Below are 21,152 nucleotides of genomic sequence, written 5' to 3'. Positions count from 1 at the left end.
CCAAGCAGAGTATAAAATTTGGTTTCCTGGTAGGGAACTGTTATACAAACACATACACACAAGTTCAATTATTTAATTTTGACATTAATTCCTACCTGGAACAATATAGTTTAGCTAATCAATGAGCCTTGCCAACACAAAGTGCCTGGGGCTAACTAAAAATGCCCCTTTAGAGTCACTTCAACTTGAAGCCTCTGTAAATCTACAGACATACCAAGCAATCAGTGAGTTTATTCAACAATTATTCAAGCATAGTTCAGTGCTATAATGATGCCCTTGGAACACACTGAACAGTACTTGGTCATTAGTTATAAACAATAGTTTTTAATTTGCTTTGTGTCTAGTATTCATTATAGAAGAGAGCTGATCAAAATGGAATCAACTCTGGCAGCAGACCCACACCCCACACATATCTACAAAGTGCATGTGTCCAAAATGGTATGACTAAATATTTGACATTAAATAAGGATTACAACTTTCATAAATATGATTTGTACAAGATAATAGATTATGAAACCAGTATTATGGAGTAGTTTACAGAAAGCCCAGTAGGCTTTACTTTGAAAACCACAAACTGTTAAACAAAGGCAGGGTACTAGACATATAGGGAGTCAAGTATAGGTTATTCAATTTAATAAATTTCAAATCAAACTACCTGCTAAACCCTTATAATAAAAAGATAAAGGTTCCATGAACATACAACGTTTATTCATGCCCCGAAGCCCTTAAAGTGCAGGTCCTTATACTAAAACTCTTTTTTTAATTTTTTTATTTTGAGTCAAAAGTCTCACTCTGTCACCCTGGGTAGAGTACTGTGTCATAGCTCACAGCAACTTCAAACTCCTGGGCTCAAGAGATCGTCATGCCTCAGTTTTTCTATTTTTAGTGGAGCTGGGGTCTCACTCTTGCTGAGGCAATCCACCTACCCCCCCATCCCAGCCTCCCAGAGTGCTAGGATTATAGGCATGAGCCACCTGCCCAGTTTAAAACTCTCTTGCACTGTTAATAGTTCTGCATTTAGATCTCTTCTTAAATATCCCTTCCCCAGAAAGGGCATCCCATTCATTCTATGTAAAAGAGCCACCCCATCACTCTCTATCTCCTAAATTATTACTCCGCTTTTTTTCCCCTTTCTAGTATGTATCACTGAAAGTGTTAACTCTGCTGTATTCCTCCATAAGCTCGGAATATCTTTAAAGCCCCTAACCCTATGATACCCAGTATCAGAGGGATTTTATCCTATGATGAAAACATTTTATCATTTTATCCACTCAAACGTTTATAGCAGCTCAATTCACAATTGCAAAGATGTGGAAGCAATCCAAGTGTCCTCGAAAATAACTAAACAAAAGTACTCAGTAAGTATTTATTGTATGAAATGGAGAATAAGGCTTATCATCCCTGTGGTCGAGGTGCTATCAGCATAGTACAGAAGATAAGACAAGAGTGTATAATCAGAAAAAGTATATAATCTTGTAAGAATTATTTGTTTGCTACACAGCTAAGGACACAATCAACAAAGTAAACAGACAACCTTCAAAATGGGAGAAGACATTCACACGTTACAAATCTAACAAAGGGCTAATAACCAGAATCTACAAAAAAAACAAATCAACAAAAAAAGAGCAAACAACCCCAAGGATCATTGAGCAAGAGACTTGAACAGAATCTTTTCACAAGAGGACAGAAGAATGGTCAACACATGAAAAAATGCACATCATCCCTAATCATCAGAGACATGCAAATCAAAACCACTGAGATATCACCTAACCTCAGTGAGAATAACCCACATCCCAAGGTTCATAAGCTGCAGATGCTGGCATGGGTGTGGAGAGAAGGAAACTCTTCTATACAGTTGGTGGAAATGGAAATGAATATAGCCCTTTTGGAAAAAAGTATGGAAAATCCTCAAAGAGCTAAAAGTAAACCTTCCGTTTGATCCTTTTGGGTAGATCCTATTACTGGGTATCTACCCAGAAGGAAAAAAAAACATTTCATTGTAAGGACATTTGCACTCAAATGTTATAGCTGCTCCATTCACAATTGGATGTGGAAAAAATCCAAGTGCCCATAAACATATGAATAAATTAATAATACCATGGAACACTATTCATCCATAAAAAAAGATGGAGACATTGCATCTTTATATTTACCTAGATGGATTTGGAGAACATTCTCTTTAGTTAGGGTATCACAAGAATGGAAAAGCAAGCATCCCATGTACTTAATACTATGTTGAAACTAGTAGATCAAAAACTACACATCCACACTAGAGAAAAACACAAGTCACAATGGACTGCGTATACAACAGTGGTCCCATCAAATTACAGTGAAGCTTGGTTTGGTGCCCATAGCACAGTGGTTACGGTGCCAGCCACATACACCGAGGGTGGCGGGTTCAAACCCGGCCCGGGCCAGCTAAACTGCAACAACAATACAAAAAAAAAATAGCCAGGTGTTGTGGTGGGCACATGTAGTCCCAGCTTCTTGGGAGTCTGAGGCAAGAGAATCACTTAAGCCCAAGAGTTTGAGGTTGCTGTGAGCTGTGACAGCACAGCACTCTACCGAGGGTGACATAGTAAGACTCTGTCTCAAAAAAAAAAAAAAAAGTTATAGTGAAGCTGAACAATTCCTATTGCCTAGAGATGTCATAGCCATCGTAATGTCATAACACAATGCATTAATCACGTTTATGGTGATGCTAGTATAAACAAACTTATTGTACTACTAGTCACATAAAAGTACAGCACACACAATTATGTGCAATACATAAAACTTGATAATGAACTATGTAAGCTACATAGAGTATACTTACTATGATGTATCTGCAATGATAAAACTGCTTAATGATATATTTGTCAGAGTGTATCCCCAACAAGTGACACATGACTATATTTAACCTCAGCAGTCCTAAGAACATCATAATAACTTTTATTAAATTTTCACCCACTTACTTTTCCAGATCTTACTAAATGTGGGTATTTCATATCAGCTCACCAGGGTAGCTGCTCAGGTAACATTTGACCAAATATGGAGACATAAGTCAGGGAACTGTTTGTAGCTAACAAATAATTCTTTTATGGATTGGCTTAATAATAAAACTTCAGCAACTTAACTCTGGCATTACAGTAGGCCTTCATGCTAAAACTACATTATAGTAACTCTTTAGAAAGAACTTGTTAACACTTATACTAAATAAGCACACACAGCACAATGATACTATAAGTAACATTAAACACTTCCATGTAATTATGGAAATACCAACTACATTGGCTGTATCAGTTATGTGTTGCTGCATAACACCAACCCCAAAACATAGTGGCTTTACTTGCTGACTGTTCTGAATAAGAGCTCTTCAGACTGAGGGAAAGTTCATCTGCTGCTCAGGGCTGAGGTCAATAATGGGGTTGCAGTCATCTGACAGCTCGACCAGGGCAGGATTGTCAAGATGTCCTCAATCACATGCTTCATGATTTGGCATACATATCTCCAGCAGACTAACCCAGATTTCTCTATGTAGTAGAAGACTTCCAAGCAGCAAAAGAGGGCAAGCTTTAATGTACAAAGTGCTTTCCAAGTCTTCCCTTGTGTAACATCTGCTAACACACCACTGGCCAAAGAAGTCATACGGCTAAGCCGAGGGTCACTGTAGGGAGTGGGTACAGAGTATGGCTACTGGGAAATGTGAGTCATTAGAGATCATTACTGAACAGTGAACCACATCAGCTGCCACCTATTTTAGCCAAGTAATGAGAATTTACTTAAATGGACATTCTTCAATTTAGCGATTTTTTTTTTAAGACAGAGCCTCAAGCTGTCGCCCTGGGTACTGGGTAGAGTGCCGTGGCCTCACAGCAACCTCCAACTCCTGGGCTCAAGCGATTCTCCTGCCTCCGCCTCCCAAGTAGCTGGGACTACAGGAGCCCACTACAATGCCTGGCTATTTTTTAGTTGCAGCCGTCATTGTTGTTTGGCGGCCCGGGCTGGATTCGAACCCACCAGCTCAGGTGTATGTGGCTGGCGCCTTAGCTGCTTGAGCCACAGGCACCGAGCCTTAGCAATCTTTTTTTTAAGCAATCATTATTTCCTCTTTCGGAATAAATTAGAATTGCTTAGATAAGAGTATTTCCTAATGTAGTGGAATATGAATCAAAGAACATTATACTTGTCATTCAACTCTGCCACTGGCCAGAAGTAGGATATTAAGGTAAGTTAGGTAACATCTCTAGGTGTTACTTCCATCCTTGGTAAAATGGGAATATCATTGTTTGTCCTATTTCACATGGTTATTTTCCAGTTGAACTCAACCCAAGTTTTTAAACGTTTAGTGAAGACCAACGATATTCCAAGTATTATGTTGGAAAAACAGAGACTAAAAACATACCCTTCCATAATGTAAAATAATGTGAAAAATCTTTAAAAACTGAAAATAATCCAAATGAACCAATTTTAACTAGAAAGGATAAAGTGTAATATTGATCTAGCACGGCTGTTAAAATTAATGAACTACACGTAACAACCATATCATGGAGACACATTTTATGTACTGCATGTGGGTATCCAGCAAAGGGAGTGAGCAGGGGCTGACAGTCAATCCACATGCAATTTGCCAAACTATATGCCCTGACAAGGGTTTATACCTGTCCAGAGAAAGGAGCACCTTTTTCTTTGTACAGAGATGCCTTCTGCTCTTCTGAGGGGCTATTTCAGTGCAAAGACAGTGCCTCCTTCTAATGCTCACAAAGGCACTGAGTAAGACAGTGGCTCTACTAACACCACAGACGAAACTTAGAAACATAATGTAAAGTGAAAAAGCAAATGACAGAATATACTTTCATTTCTATACTGTTCCAAATCATGGAAAATAAACAACAGGGGTCCTCAAACTACGGCCCGCGGGCCACATGAGGTGGTGTGACTGTATTTGTTCCTGTTTTGTTTTTTTACTTCAAAATAAGATATGTGCAGTGTGCATAGAAAACTGTTGTTTTTTGTTTTTTTTTTTAACTACAGTCCGGCCCTCCAATGGTCTGAGGGACAGTGAACTGGCCCCCTGTTTAAAAAATTTGAGGATCCCTGATTTAGAAGATAAAAACATGTCAGAGGAAGTCTCCTTTATTTTAACGAGGAAAATAGCCATTTTTTAACCCACCCTATTAAAAGTACAAACATAATAACAATGAGAAGACCAATACAAATAAGCTGCTACTATATACTGTTAGTCTCATAATGATCATATGTCAACCAATAAATTATCACAAATCATCCCTACACACACACACAAAAAAAAAAATCATCCCTACACAACGCTTATAGTGCAGATTCAGGTATATTCATAGTTGTAACATTAGCATTTTTGTACCCTAAAACTACAAACCAAGGCTTAAAAATAACTTGATAAGAACAAAAGAGTAATTTCAAAGTTTTCTCACAAATAAGACTGTATTTTAAAAGTTAAAATAACATTTAAATTAGGAAGGCACAGTGGTGCACATTTATAGTCCAGCCACTCAAGCAGGAGAATTACTTGAAGTCAGGCCAGCCTGGGAAACAAAGGGAGACCCCTATCTCTTAAAAAAAAAAAAAGTTACAGCTGGGCACTGTGGTGGGCACCTGCAGTCCCAGCTACTCAGGAGACTGAGGCAAGAGAATCACTTGAGCCCAAGAGTTTGATACTGCCATGAACTATGATGCCAAGGCACTCTACTGTGGGCAACAAATTAAGACTCTGTCTCAAAAAATAAAATTAAATTAAATTTAAAAGTTTGAAAATCAGGTAGCACCTGTAGCTCAAGTGGCTAAGGTGCCAGCCACAGTGCCTATTTGAAGCAGGTGGGTTCAAATCCAGCCCGGAACCGCCAAACAACAATGACAACTATAACCAAAAAATAGCCAGGCATTGTGGCACCTATAGTCCCAGCTACTTGGGAGGCTGAGGCAAGAGGGTTGCTTAAGCCCAAGAGTTTGGGGTTGCTGTGAGCAGTGATGCCACAGCACTCTACCCAGGGCAACAGCTTGAGATTCTGTCTCAAAGAAAAACAAACAAACAAAAAGTTTAAAAATCAAATCAGTATTTTTTTTAATTATCAAATGATAATTTCAGGCTGTACCTTTCAAGCAAAAGAAAATCAATCAATAACAAGATCATGTATGCCATACTAATTTTCAAGTCCAACCACAGAACCACTCAAAGAAAGAATTGTTCAGTTTATTAATTCCATCCCATAAAAAGCTGCACAAACACCAAGTTATTCTGCTTACTAGTATCTTATGATCAAAGAGACTAGCCTACATTGTAAATCTTTATACCTAAATACTATATAACCAAGTCAAGATAACATTCAGAAGAGCTAACAATTATTTCTCCACCTATATTCAAAGCAGTTTGAGATAGAAGATATTTTACAAGATCGCAAGTTCTTCATGAAAAAATAGAAATTAGGGCGGCACCTGTGGCTCAAGGAGTAGGGTGCCAGCCCAATATACCGGAAGTGGCAGGTTCAAACCTTGCCCCAGCCAAAAACTGCAGAAAAAAAAAAAAAGAAAGAAAGAAAAAATAGAAATTGATGTAAATTATATTTTATTTTTTAATTCTAAAGTTCACAATCAAGTTTTTTTTCTGGAGACAGAATCTCACTTTATTGCCCTCGGTAGAGTGCGTGGCATCACAGCTCACAGCAACCTCCAACTCCTGGACTTAGGCGATTCTCTTGCCTCAGCCTCCTGAGTAGCTGAAATCAAGTTTAATATAATTTGAAAATTCCTATTCTGCTGTCTACTGCTATAAATACATATGTAGACAGTAATTTGATTATTCTGTAATTTTGAAAAATTTGGAAATCACAGAAAAGCCATACGTAAAATCATACTCAGATACTCGCTATTAATATTTGATAAAGTAAGTTTTTAGAATTTCATTAGTGGTCTCCTCTTATTGATATGATCATATGACTTTCGGATATGTGGCATATTCTATTTTCAGATTTTCTATTATCTCTGCAGATATAGGCTACACCAAACTGATTATAATATTTGATCGTTTTATACATGGTTGGAATAGTTTGCTAACATACTTTTTAAAAATTTTTACTTCTATATTTATGACTGAAATAGAACTATATATTGTTTTTGTCTAGTTTAAGTACAGAATTACATAGGTCTTATACAATGAGCTGGGAAATATTTCATTTTTTTCTATTGTTTTGAAAAGTTTTTATAAAATTCAGATAATCTGTTCACTGAAATTTTGTTAATACTCATCTGTAAAATCAGCTGAGCCTAATAATATTTCCCTTGTGAAATGATTTTTTTTTCTTTTATATCATTTGTTCAATTTCTTTAACAGTTACAAGATTCAGGGCAATGCCTGTGGCTCAAAGGAGTAGGGCACCGGCCCCATATGCCGGAGGTGGCGGGTTCAAGCCTGGCCCCGGCCAAAAAAAAAAAAAACAGTTACAAGATTCAAACTAATTATTTAATTAATTCTGAAAAGTTACATTTTCTAGAAATTAATCTACCGTATCCACAGTAATTAGAGCAAAAATTCATAGTACTTCAAAGCTGTGACATCCTTTTATCTGAATTTAGAACCATCAATATATATCTTAAGTACCAAATAACATGTCAGTTTGTGTTGTTTATTTTTAATACGAGAATAAGAATCCAGTAACAGGCCCCAAAATAACTAAACACATCTAGGGTACCACAAAACCATAATTGCTACTTTTGACAGAGAAACAAGTATGCACTTATTTTAGCTATCACTTACCACCAGAAACAGGGGCATCCATGAAAACTGCTCCCATTTTCTCAACTTCTTTGGCCAATTCCTTTGAAACTGCAGGATCTATAGTACTGGAATCTATTAATAATGAGCCTTTCTTCACTTTTCTAAGTAAATAAATAAAAATATTTATCATTTACAACTCTGAGTAAACATTTCATCTAACTACATATTGAATCAGAATCTGCTAAAACTGCCGAAATTGAGGAGGTCTTTGATTTAGTATTAAAAATATTATTAATTAGAACAAATTCAGAAATCTCTTATTTTCAGATCAATTATACTTCAAAGTAAACTCAAATTCCCAAAACAAACCAAAAAAATCTAATAAACACATGGCATAAATTTGGTTTTAGGTGAAGTACACACTAACCATAATAACACAGGTGAAACTAAGATGTAAGCAATTTAAAACACCTATTAACTTTAAAAGGGTACTTGACAGGATTTAAATTTTTGTTTGTAAAGTAGTTGGGTCTTAAGTAATTTATTTGTCTTTCACAAGACATATTACAAATTTCACATATCCACATCATTTCCACTAGGTAGAATAAACACAAGCAATTGAAATCTAGCCATTTGCTTCAAAATGCCTATTATTTTATAACCATAACTTTTTAATGAAATACAAAATAAAACAAAATAAAAATACGTAGAAAGAAAAATACATGAATGAATGTCAAAATCTCACAAAGGCTTTTGTTCTTTATGGTAAATTCATATATATATGCTGGTAAAGGGGAAAGCAGTCTTTTCACATACATTTTACATGAAAATTTAAATGGCATTCTTGTAGTAAAATATTTTTGTTTATGCTGTAGGTGTACAATATATATTTACATAGTTCCCTTATTATCTATAAGGAAGTGTCTATTTTCATGGGCTAGGAAACCCTGACCTAAATTCTAACTTATTTATAGGGCTATGACTAACCTTTAATTCAAACTTCCAAAGTTCTTACTACTGATATATTAGCCCAGAAGACAGAGAAGTATGGTTGGAAAATCAGAACTGAATAAATTAATTACATATTGAAGGAGAAAACAGAAAAATCATTGATTAAAAAAACTACTGAAATATCTTTCAGATATATAGAAAAAATGGTTTAAACAATATTATTAGACATAAAAATTTTATAATTCGAACACAATGCTTGGGTATATTTCACAGAAGAGAAATACCATACTCTATTAAAGATGATCTCAGTGCGTTAAGTTTCACTTTACGTAAACTAGAAAGAATTAAGTTTATCTTTCTTCTGTCACCTTAATATTTTTAACATCTTAAATTTTTTAATAAATAGGAAATCACTTCAAAAATTATAAAAGCACTGGGTGTCAGAAATGATCCTGACCCAGAAAAAAATAAAGAACCACCCATGAGAAACAAATCATAGTTCAATGTAAAGCCAAACTTTTCAAAACGTTCCTAAGACAAAATTGTTCTGGTAGTTGGTCACCATATTCCCTAGCAAAGCATATTAACAAATGTAGGGCTGTCTCCACAGAGAGTTTTTACTAACTCTTCTTTGAGAGGTAAAGCAGAGACGTAACTGGAACAGGCTAAGTTATGAGACAACTAGGATGCCTGAGGACCACACATACTGTGGGCCTGACAATGAATGTCTTTCAACCCTCCCTGAAATGTAAACATTTATCTTACCAGTTTTCTGCCTAATATCCAAGTGTCTTTCGCTTCCAAGTGTGTTGGCTTTCCAAACAATTCATTTCCAAAAACCTCAAATTTCATGTATTACACTTTCCAGAAATTAAATCTTTTGTCTTATCCAGCCCTTCATCTGTCTGCAGGGCATATAAGTTTGTTCTCCCTCTGGTGAAATTCGACAAAGTTACTTAGGAATAAAAACTAATAAATCCAGAAAACTAAGTTGGGAATTCAATCACTGTCATCCTAACATAACCACAAGGGTTTGGCAATAAGCAGCAATTAACCAAAAGGTTCTGAGAGCCAGGGAAGACAGGCACTGGCTAGCAAACTCTGACCTAAATTACATTTTATTTAAAGACCTACTGCTGGCTGGGTGCATGTGGCTCAAGCGGCTAAGGCGCCAGCCACATACACAAGAGCTGGTGGGTTCGAATCCAGCCCAGGGCCCGCCAAACAACAATGACAACTACAACCAAAAGTAGTCGGCATAATGGTGGACACCTATAGTCCCTCTGCTTGAGAGGCTGAGGCAAGAGAATTGCTTAAGCCCAGAAGTTGGAGGTTGCTGTGAGCTGTGAGGCCATGGCGCTCTACCAGGGCGACAGCTTGAGGCTCTGTTTCAAAAAAATTAAAAAAAGAGCTACTGCTAACCTTTAATTCCAACTTTCCAAAGTTCTTACTACAGATGTACTAACCCAAAGGACATACAATAACTTTTTATTACATAAATGGGGTGTTCTTTCCAATGTTTGGCTTTATTTTTCATAAAAACCTTTTCCTAAAATTCTGTAAGGTGTAAGAAAATGTTTGTGATAGCTGTATAGTTTAAAATGCAAGCTTTAAACGTCTCTTAAATATGTTACCAATGAAAGGGTAAGTTTAATGCAAGAGTTAAAGGAAATAAACAGAACGAAGAAAAAAAAATTTATTCCCAAAAGTCACATATTTGATTTCAGTTAAAAAAGAAAAATCCTTTACAATAAGAAACCATATTCATTGAAATAAGTAAACAGTATAGAAAGGTTAATGAACATAATTACAATTTCCTAATAGCTCTAAAAACCATGAAATTAATGAACTATCACAAGAAAATATTCACAGTTGAGAAGTACATACTTTAGAATTCCATTTGCTCCAGTATAAGCTTCTACTGCATTGATACTGGTGGGCAGCATTGTAATAATTCTGTCAGCTCTTTCAGCAACATCTGCTGGGGAAGATACTACCTTTAAAAGAAAATGCAAAGGCACATTATTTAAATTAAAATGTAAGCAATTTCTAGAGCACAAACAGAATCCACTTTCATGCAAGCCTATTAACAGTGACTACATAAAAAACAATCTTTGTTTCCAAATGACCAAAAAAAAAAAAAAACCAGCTTACTGACTAAAATAAAGGGTCCATTCCTTACATACATACAGATGCAGTTTCTATGGAATTAAATTTACTGTTTATCTAAAAAGTGTGAAAGGAGTTGAGGGGGAAAATGCAAACCCCAACAGTCCCAGAAACAGATATACTTCACACCGATTGTTCCAACCTGGATTCTTTTTTTTTTTTTTCTTTTAAGACTAGTCAAGTGCAGTAGTGAGAAAGGGGAAAGAGTAGAACAAGGAGTTCAATCTAACTGTGAGCAATCAAGGGAGATCACTCACTACCTTTGGACCAGCCCCAACCTGTATTCTTAAACAGCACACTTTTTGGCATACAGTCTGATGAAAAAAAAACATTCTAGTACAACAGTGCTGGTAGTTCAACTATAAGATTCACTAGTGATCTGTTGGACAGAAAAATCCCCTAGCAAAATCTCTAGCCCTAGTCACAACCATCTTCCTGTCTCCATTTTCAAGCAAAAAAAAAAAAATTAAGCCTGTTTCAGAAAAGATCAGGATGAGAACACGAGCACTGCCACAGGAACTGAGAAGGTACATACTACTCAGAAGACTAACAGTACTGAGCAACCAGAACTCACACAAGAGACACAGACAGGCATCAAGGCAGCTCTCAGCCCTCCTCTAATAATGACTATGAGCATACTGTGAACAGGCCAGTTGCTCTGTCCGCTCTCCATGTGTGTGCACATGTGGATAAACACACTCGTGCCCCCACCCCAGCTCCCTGGCTCTTACCTTATACACCTTGACACTCCTAGCCAGCCAGTTAGCAACAAAAGAAGTCAGAAGAGAGCAGGAACTCACTCCTTGACTCACTGTTCTTTCATAGAAAGAATACACTCAATTGTAACCAAAGCTTCTCTAAAGCCTTTTTCCTCTTCATTTAAAAAAAGACAAAGGACAATAAGGCAGATAATTGATGATTTCTCTCCAGAATGATTTATGTATATATGTATTATGTAGAAAGTGACATTTTCTACTAGAAAATGTGAAGTGGCATTTTGGGAGTTCAAGCTAGGAGGATTGCTTAAGGCTAGGGGTTTGAGACCAGCCTGGACAATGTAGTAAGACCCCTATCTCTATGTAAAAATGTAAAAATTGGCTGGATATGGCAATGCACACCTCTATTCCCAGCTATTTGGGGGAGCTGAGGTGAGAGGATTGCTTGAGCCTAGGAATTCAAAGTTGCAACGAGTTTCAGCCTAGGCAACAAAGTGAGCTCCTGTCACCCACAAAAAAAAAGAGGTGGCATGTAATAAGCATCTCAGAATGGGAATGCCTCTGCTTTTCATATACTAGAAGTTTACATAACATTTTCCTTCTAACTTTTATGTACAATTGAGGAAAGTGAAAGAATAGGAAGCCAAACACAGTATGTAATATAAGTATGATAAACTAGAAGTAATTACACTTCAATTTTCCAAAATAGACTATCAGCTCCTAAATCAAATTCAGGTTAAATGCAATTGTAACAAAAAGCAATTTCATAAGTCATTCTTTAAAATTTAAGACAATCAAGTATCCTAGCATATCATATATTAACAGTAAGAAATGATATAAAGCAGCTCAGATCCTAAAATTTAAAAAAAACAAAATCTTTCAGTTTCATTTTAAAGAAAATGAAGCATCTCAGAGTCTATGCTAGTGTACATTCATGTATATTTTGATATATAATGAGCATTTGCCACAGTTAATTCTGAAAAATAAAAAATTTTTCCATAAATTACAGAGAAATGCTTTAAGTTATATAAAAATCTTGGGTGGCGCCTGTGGCTCAATGAGTAGGGCGCCGGCCCATATGCTGAGAGTGGTGGGTTCAAACCCAGCCCCGGCCAAACTGCAACAACAAAAAAATAGCCAGGCGTTGTGGCGGGCGCCTGTAGTCCCAGCTGCTCGGGAGGCTGAGGCAAGAGAATCACATAAGCCCAAGAGCTGGAGGTTGCTGTGAGCCGTGTGACGCCATGGCACTCTACCGAGGGCAGTAAAGTGAGACTCTGTCTCTACAAAAAAATATATATATATATTTTCTACACACAAAAAACAACTGAAATTCAAAAAGAGGCAATTATTTCCTGGCAAACAGTTCAAGTTTACTCAAGATAAATACAGCTCAGTAAAAAGAAGAGAAGAGAAGAAAAAGTTCTAGGCATCATAAATCTCTACTCCTGGACTGCATCAAGAATATGGATTACTTAAAGAGCCCCATTTGCTCATCCCTTCTCTAATGAAGTAAACTACATACAACACAAAACAATGGTATAACTTTCAGTGGCCTTTTCTTCTATTACGCTCCATCTTTCTAGATCATTCAAGGACATAAGTAAGGCCTGAAGTCGAAGAGTTCATTTCGCACTACCTCTTAGGAACTGAAAGAATTCTCTTCCATTGAAAGAAATTCAATTCCATCTACCTAACTCCTTAAGAGGTACCTAGGAAGTAGTCACCAACAATTAGCTCCCAGATCTAAGGGTGCATCACACCTGCAAGTTTCACAAGCCCATGAACTGGCAGTGCCAATTCCTGTAACTGCCAAGTGCATGGGGTGACCAATCAGCCCCCCGCATGCTTAGCATCTGCTTCTTGGGATGACTGGGTTGCCAGAGTACTGCTAACCCCTCAATTATATAGGAAAATAATGTCAAAACTCACCACCATACTAGCCACAACTGCTCCATATATTTGGTACATTATAATAATAGTCTCTAATGTGCAATACAAAGGCATGTTATTTTACAGATACACAGATACTCAATTACTCTTGCCATAGATGTGATGACTTCAACACTCTATGAAATAACTGACAAAATTTGGCCATGACTCAAAAACTGGAGGGGGAGGAACCCCAACCTTGTTGCCAATCTGACAACCATCACAAAAGCCTTTAGGAGCCAAATAATTAGAGTCCCTTCAATTACAATTCGCTAATTGAATGGATGGGCAAAGACAGCATGGATCAGTGAAAGGAACACTAATTTGGGAAGCCAGAGACCCAGGTTTAGATGTAGCTCAGCCAAGAAGCCATGTCTGATTTTGTGTAAATCACTGAACTCCAGCTTCGGTTTCTAAATCTATAAAATAAAAATAGTGATATAGGTTCTCTTTCAGGGTTTTTATCTCCTAGGTACAAAGGAAACTTAAGCAGAGGTATTTTTCATATTTAGTAACCCGAAGTTCTAGGACGGTCTGGACCAGAAGCATGTGCTGGGTACAAGTGGACTTGTACATCAGCCAGACTCAAACTGTGCAGGTCTTCAACACCTCCACACCTGTGCGTCGTCACTGGCTTGGCTGACTCTGGGTCAATGCTCTGCTCTGACTGCCAAAAATGTCTCAGACAGATCTCCTGGTAATTCCAGTTGTCTTGTTCTTATACCACTGTGTATTAAGACAACTCCACTTTTCTATTATCTCAATTTTGACTAGAGGGGATTGAGTACATATCACAACATCTACAGTCCAGTCCTTAAGAATTCTTATAGCCGATTTCTCTAAATTTAATTTTGATTTACCTGTATGCTAGCACGCATCAACAACAGATGTGTAATATAGAGGAGAGGACTGGACAGATAAAAGATAAAATGTGCTTTGCTAGATGAGGAGCAGGGAGAGGGGCCAAGAATAATTTGAAGGAACTATACCTCCTGTTTAAACATTCATTGGATGGAGACAAGTGTTACCTAACTGCTTTATATGAAGAGAAAAATCTCGCTATTCTTCTAGACAAAACAGTCACATAAGTCAAATTCAGCATTGCTTCCAAGTAAACCAGAAACATAGAAACAAGATGAATGTGACCTTCTTAAAACTTGCCATTCTTATGTTTTTTAATCATTTAAAGTAGAAAAGCACACTGTTACTGCAAAATTACAATGCACTTGAAAAAAATGACAAAAACGGTTTGTGCCTACTTCTTGAAACATTTGGTCAACAATGATGGAGCCTACTCAGCAAGAGGCTTTTAAAGTTCTCATTTAATAAGACCTAAGTGGATGCCAGATTAGATCCCAAGAGATTTACTTAACCAAACATGTTCAGCCTTACAACCCAGGAACAACAAAATGGTTTCCAAGTTTTTAAAGAGAAAATAGAATCTAATTAAGCTAATGCAGTCAGAAAACTCACACAGAAGTGGTGCATACATCCCAGATTTTTAGCATACACCAGCAGCATCTCCAACGAAAACCCTAGAAAACAAAGCACAAGTCGCATGCCTTTGATACAAAGGCTTAAATTAAAAAGAGAAACCAGCATCTCCCACAAATACAAGTGGGACAAAAGGGACAGTGCAAAATAGATTCTTAAACAGGGATGCTACCAACTCTGTTCATCTTCTAGTTTGGTTTTAATTTTTATCCTTACTCTTTCACTTAAAATACATCTACATACTGCTTCTCAGTGTTCTAAGATCAAATATAAAATGTATAATTCATGGCTCGGCGCCTGTGGCTCAAGAGCTAAGGTGCCAGCCACATACACCTGAGCTGGCGGGTTCGAGTCCAGCCTGGGCCCACCAAACAACAATGACGGCTGCAACCAAAAAAAAATATCCGAGCGTTGTGGTGGGTGCCTATAGTCCCAGCTACTTGGGAGGTGGAGGCAGGAGAATCACTTGAAGCCAGGAATTGAAGGTTGCTGTAAGCAGTGATGCCATGGCTCTATCCAGGGCAACAGCTTGAGGCTCTTTCTCAAAAAAAAAAAAAAAAAAAAAAATGTACAATTCACTTCCAATGCACTCCAGACTAAGAGACTCAGGTAAGAGAGTGGTGGAGAATAAACATTTTGGAGAAATACAGTACAGATACAATAACAGTAGCAGCAGCAGCAATAGCACTATGTGCCAGCTTCTCTAGGATTAAAAGGAAGCTACTGCTATTATTCCCGTATCATAAGATGAGGAAATTTATGCATAGAGAATCTAAGTTATCTGTCTAAAGTCACATAGCTACCACCTGATGGAGTGCAGATTTGAACTAGGCAGTCTGCTTCTAGGGTTTACTTTTTAAACCACTACATTCACAACTTATTGACTCATGATTTCTTTTTTCTGCAGAGACAGTCTCACTTTTATTGCCCTTGGTATAGTACCATGGTATCACACAGCTCACAGCAACCTCCAACTCCTGGGCTTAGGCGATTCTCCTGCCTCAGCCTCCCGAGTAGTTGAGACTACAGGGGCCTGCCACAACACCCAGCTATTTTTTTGTTGCAGTTTGGCCGGGGCCAGGTTTGAGCCCACTACTCTCGGTTTATGGGGCCGGCACCCTACCCACTGAGCCACAGGCACTGCTCCCATGATTTCTAATATATGAAGGCCTGATAATTATTATCAGTTAAATTTTGGAAAAGATGCTAAAAGTTGAAATGATGCATTTATGCTTCCAATACAAAGAGGGCCAGGCACTGGGATTCACACCTGTAATCTAAGCACTCTGGGAAGTTGAGGTGGGCGGATTGCTTGAACTCAGGAGTTAGAGACCAGCCTGGGCAAAAGTGAGACCCTGTCTCTAAAAAATAACTAGGCATTGTGGCAGCTACCTATAGTCCCAGCTACTTGGGAGGCTGAAGCAAGAGGATCACTTGAGCCCCAGAGTTTGAGTTTGCTGTGAGATATGACACCATGGCACTCTGCTGGGGAGAAGAAAGCGAGACTCTATCTCAAAAAAAAAAAAAAGAAAAAGAAAAAAACTTTTAGCCAGGCATTGTGGCGGGCTCCTGTAGTCCCAGCTTCTTGGGAGGTTGAGGCAAGAGAATCACTTAAGCCCATGAAGTTGAGGTTGCCTTGAGCTATGATGCTACAGCACTCTTCCAAAGGCAACAAAAATGGGAGACTCTGTCTCCAAAAATAAACAAATAGAGGCGGAGCAAGATGGCGGCCGAGTAACAGCTTCCTTGCATCTGGGCACCGTGAGTCTGGGGAGATAGGACTCCAGGCATCTCTGGCTGGTGGGATCTGCCTATCATCACTCCTATGAGGATACAGGGAGTCAGCAAGAGACTTCTGGACCCCAAGAGGAGGACTAAAACAGTGGAAAACCGGCAAGTGGTCGCGTGTGTTCAATTCGTCTAAACCCGCCCACAACTCTAACTTCAGTAGCAGCGAGACTGCAAACCAGAAAGGCCTTACCTGTGAACTGTTTTGGTGTCCTTGGACTTGGCACTGAGTTGAACTGCCTTGGGGAGGGCCTGAGCGGGAGTATGGAGAACTTTGGCTGTTGCCTAGGGCCCCAGTCTGAGCCACTGAGCCAGACGGAGCTAATAGTATTTGGCAGTGGGTCACACGAAACCATTGTCAGTGATCTGCCCCGGCAAGCTCCACCCTCAGGGTCGCAGAGCGAGAAATGGGTGGGAGCTGGTAACCCAGCAACCAAGTACCTAAGGGTGGGGTCTGAGCCGCCTTGCAGCCCTAAGCCTCAGGGGCAGAGTGAGACCGGTTTTGGCACACTGGGTAAGTGGATAGCCACTTCAGCAGTGATTCCAGCCAGAAAGCTGGGAAAGCTTCTGCTCAGCAAGTTTACAAGTTCAAAGTGGGCTGAAGAGAGATTTAGGGTGTCTACCTACTGGGGTTTGAGAAATCAGCAGCCTCCAGTCGTATCAGAACTGTGACTAACATCCCATACCCAAGAAGACCACGTGTTGCCCAGACAATATTCAATAACATATACAAACTGCTTTGTTTTTGCTTGTGTATTTTTTTCTTTTTTTTTCTGTTTGGTTGTATTTTTGTTTTGTTTATTTTGACGTTGTTGATGTTCTTTTGTTTTTTAATTTCAATCTTTTCCATACAGCTCCCTTTTTCTTTCTCATTTTTTCTAGTTTAATTATAATTTTCCATTGCTGCCTTTTTTAATAACTAGAACTTCATTTTTGCTAGTGTTTCAACCGCTATCATTTGGTTTTTCACCCAATTTTATCCCCATAAAGTTTTCTGTTTGCTTGTTTTGGTTTGATTTATAGCATTTTTGTCTTTCCTCTCTACTGGATGGAGGTGGGGTACTGTGTCTATCAGATTAGCAAAGAGCTGCTGACCTCAAGGGAACCACCCAACTGGGCACCCCCAGAAGGTGGGGTTTTTTAAGGTTGTGTCAAAGTACCCTACTGTACACCTATATTGCCCTGTCTCCCTCTTTCTGTGCCTCTCTTCTTTTTGTCAATATTGCTTATACCCACCCCCTCTCCTTTCTCTATCTTTCTTTTTTTTCTTATCACTCGGTCCTCCTTTCTTTCATCCCTTTTTTGCGCTTCAACCTTCTCACCCTTCTGGTCCCGTAACCCTTAGTCCACAGGCACAAGAACTTAAAGAGCAAGAGGAAGTGAAAGGAAAATTAGGGCAAGGAAACAGATAAAAGAAATCACTAATGAGGAAGAATCAGCAGAAAACTCCAGGCAACATGAAGAACCAGTCTAGAACAACCCCAGCAAGGGACCATGAGGTAGCTACTGCAGATGATTCCACCTGTAAAGAAATGTTAGGAATGACAGAAAGGGAATTTAGAATACACATGTTGAAAACAATGAAAGAAATGATGGAAACAATGAAGGAAATTGCTAATAAAGTAGAAAATAACCAAAAGGAAATCCAAAAACAGAATCAAATAAGAGATGAACGATATGAAGAATATAAAAAGGATATAGCAGACCTGAAGGAACTGAAACAGTCAATTAGGGAACTTAAAGATGCAATGGAAAGTATCAGCAACAGGTTAGACCATGCAGAAGAAAGAACTTCAGAGGTAGAAGACAAAGTTCTTGAGATAACTCAGACAGTAAAAGAGGCAGAAAAGAAGAGAGAGAAAGCGGAACGTTCACTGTCAGAATTATGGGACTTTATGAAGCGTTCCAACATACGAGTTATAGGAATTCCAGAAGGAGAAGAAGAATGCCCCAGAGGAATGGAAGCCATACTAGAGAATATTATAAAAGAAAATTTCCCAAACATCACCAAAGATTCTGACACACTGCTTTCAGAGGGCTATCGGACCCCAGGTCGCCTCAACTCTAACCGAGCTTCTCCAAGACACATTGTGATGAACCTGTCCAAAGTCAAGACAAAAGAAAAGATTCTGCAAGCTGCCAGGAGTAAGCGCCAGTTGACCTACAGGGGCAAATCCATCAGAGTGACCGCAGACTTCTCTAATGAAACTTTCCAAGCAAGAAGACAACAGTCATCTACCTTTAATCTACTTAAACAGAAAAATTTTCAGCCCAGAATTCTGTACCCTGCTAAGCTAAGCTTCAAAATTGACGGAGAAATCAAATCATTTACGGATATACAAACATTGAGGAAATTCGCCACAAGACCAGCTCTACAGGAAATACTTCAACCTGTTCTGCACACTGACCACCACAATGGATCAGCAGCAAAGTAAGAACTCAGAAATCAAAGGACAGAACCTAACCTCCACAATGATGCAAAAGATAAAACTAAGCAATGGACTCTCACAAAATAAGACAAATAGAATACTACCACACTTATCAATTATCTCAATAAATGTTAATGGCTTGAATTCCCCACTGAAGAGACATAGATTGGCTGACTGGATTAAAAAACACAAGTCATCCATTTGCTGTCTGCAAGAAACACACCTGGCTTCAAAAGACAAATTAAAGCTCCGAGTCAAGGGTTGGAAGACAATTTTTCAGGCAAATGGAATTCAGAAGAAAAGAGGAGTTGCAATTTTATTTTCAGATACATGTGGATTTAAAGCAACTAAAGTCAAAAAAGACAAAGATGGTCACTTTATATTGGTCAAGGGAAAACTACAACAAGAAGACATTTCAATTCTAAATATTTATGCACCCAATTTAAATGCTCCCAGATTCTTGAAGCAGACCTTACTCAGTCTGAGCAATATGATATCTGATAATACCATCATAACAGGGGACTTTAACACTCCTCTTACAGAGCTGGACAGATCCTCTAAACAGAAATTAAACAAAGATATAAGAGATTTAAATGAGACCCTAGAACAACTATGCTTAATAGACGCATATAGAACACTCCACCCCAAAGATAAAGAATATACATTCTTCACATCACCCCATGGAACATTCTCCAAAATTGATCATATCCTGGGACACAAAATAAATATCAACAGAATCAAAAGAAGTGAAATTTTACCTTGTATCTTTTCAGACCATAAGGCACTAAAGGTAGAACTCAACTCTAACAAAAATGCTCAACCCCACCCAAAGGCATGGAAGTTAAACAATCTTCTGTTGAATAACAGATGGGTGCAGGAAGAAATAAAACAGGAAATTTTTAACTTCCTTGAGCATAACAACAATGAAGACACAAGCTACCAAAACCTGTGGGATACTGCAAAAGCAGTTTTGAGAGGAAAATTCATCGCTTTAGATGCCTACATTCGAAAAACAGAAAGAGAGCGCATCAACAATCTCACAAGAGTTCTTATGGAATTGGAAAAAGAAGAACAATCTAAGCCTAAACTCAGTAGAAGAAAAGAAATATCCAAAATCAAATCAGAGATCAATGAAATTGAAAACAAAAGAATCATTCAGAAAATTAATGAAACAAGGAGTTGGTTTTTTGAAAAAATAAATAAAATAGATAAACCATTGGCCAGACTAACTAGAAATAGAAAAGTAGGGCGGCGCCTGTGGTTCAGTGAGTAGGGCGCTGGCCCCATATGCCGAGGGTGGCAGGTTCAAACCCAGCCCCGGCCAAACTGCAACAGAAAAATAGCCGGGCGTTGTGGCAGGCGCCTGTAGTCCCAGCTGCTCGGGAGGCTGAGGCAAGAGAATTGCGTAAGCCCAAGAGTTAGAGGTTGCTGTGAGCCGTATGACGCCATGGCACTCTACCCGAGGGCAGTACAGTGAGACTCTGTCTCTACAAAAAAAAAAAAAAGAAAGAAATAGAAAAGTAAAATCTCTAGTAACCTCAATCAGAAATGATAAAGGGGAAATAACAACTGATCCCACAGAGATACAAGAGATCATCTCTGAATACTACCAGAAACTCTATGCCCAGAAATTTGACAATGTGAAGGAAATGGATCAATATTTGGAATCACACCCTCTCCCTAGACTTAGCCAGGAAGAAACAGACCTCCTGAACAGACCAATTTCAAGCACTGAGATCAAAGAAACAATAAAAAAGCTTCCAACTAAAAAATGCCCTGGTCCAGATGGCTTCACTCCAGAATTCTATCAAACCTTCAAGGAAGAGCTTATTCCTGTACTGCAGAAATTATTCCAAAAAACTGAGGAAGAAGGAATCTTCCCCAACACATTCTATGAAGCAAACATCACCCTGATACCAAAACCAGGAAAAGACCCAAACAAAAAGG

The 21,152-nt window shown here is 38.4% G+C and overlaps 1 protein-coding gene across 2 annotated transcripts in view; it reads right to left on the bottom strand.

Moving 5' to 3' along the window:
• The window catches only part of HIBADH (3-hydroxyisobutyrate dehydrogenase), a 141,588-nt gene that overhangs the window by 100,465 nt on the left and 19,971 nt on the right, over positions 1-21,152 (bottom strand). For both annotated transcript variants that reach the window (XM_053609268.1, XM_053609269.1), the window contains 2 exons: positions 10,568-10,677; positions 7,769-7,890 (listed from right to left, as the gene is read on the bottom strand). In XM_053609268.1, coding sequence (XP_053465243.1) covers positions 7,769-7,890; positions 10,568-10,677 — 232 coding nt within the window. The remainder of the gene's footprint in view (positions 1-7,768; positions 7,891-10,567; positions 10,678-21,152) is intronic.

Source organism: Nycticebus coucang, chromosome 11, assembly GCF_027406575.1.
Source record: "Nycticebus coucang isolate mNycCou1 chromosome 11, mNycCou1.pri, whole genome shotgun sequence".
Lineage (NCBI taxonomy): Eukaryota > Metazoa > Chordata > Mammalia > Primates > Lorisidae > Nycticebus > Nycticebus coucang.
Note: the sequence above shows the minus strand (reverse complement) of the source record. Positions and strands in the feature narration are given on the sequence as shown.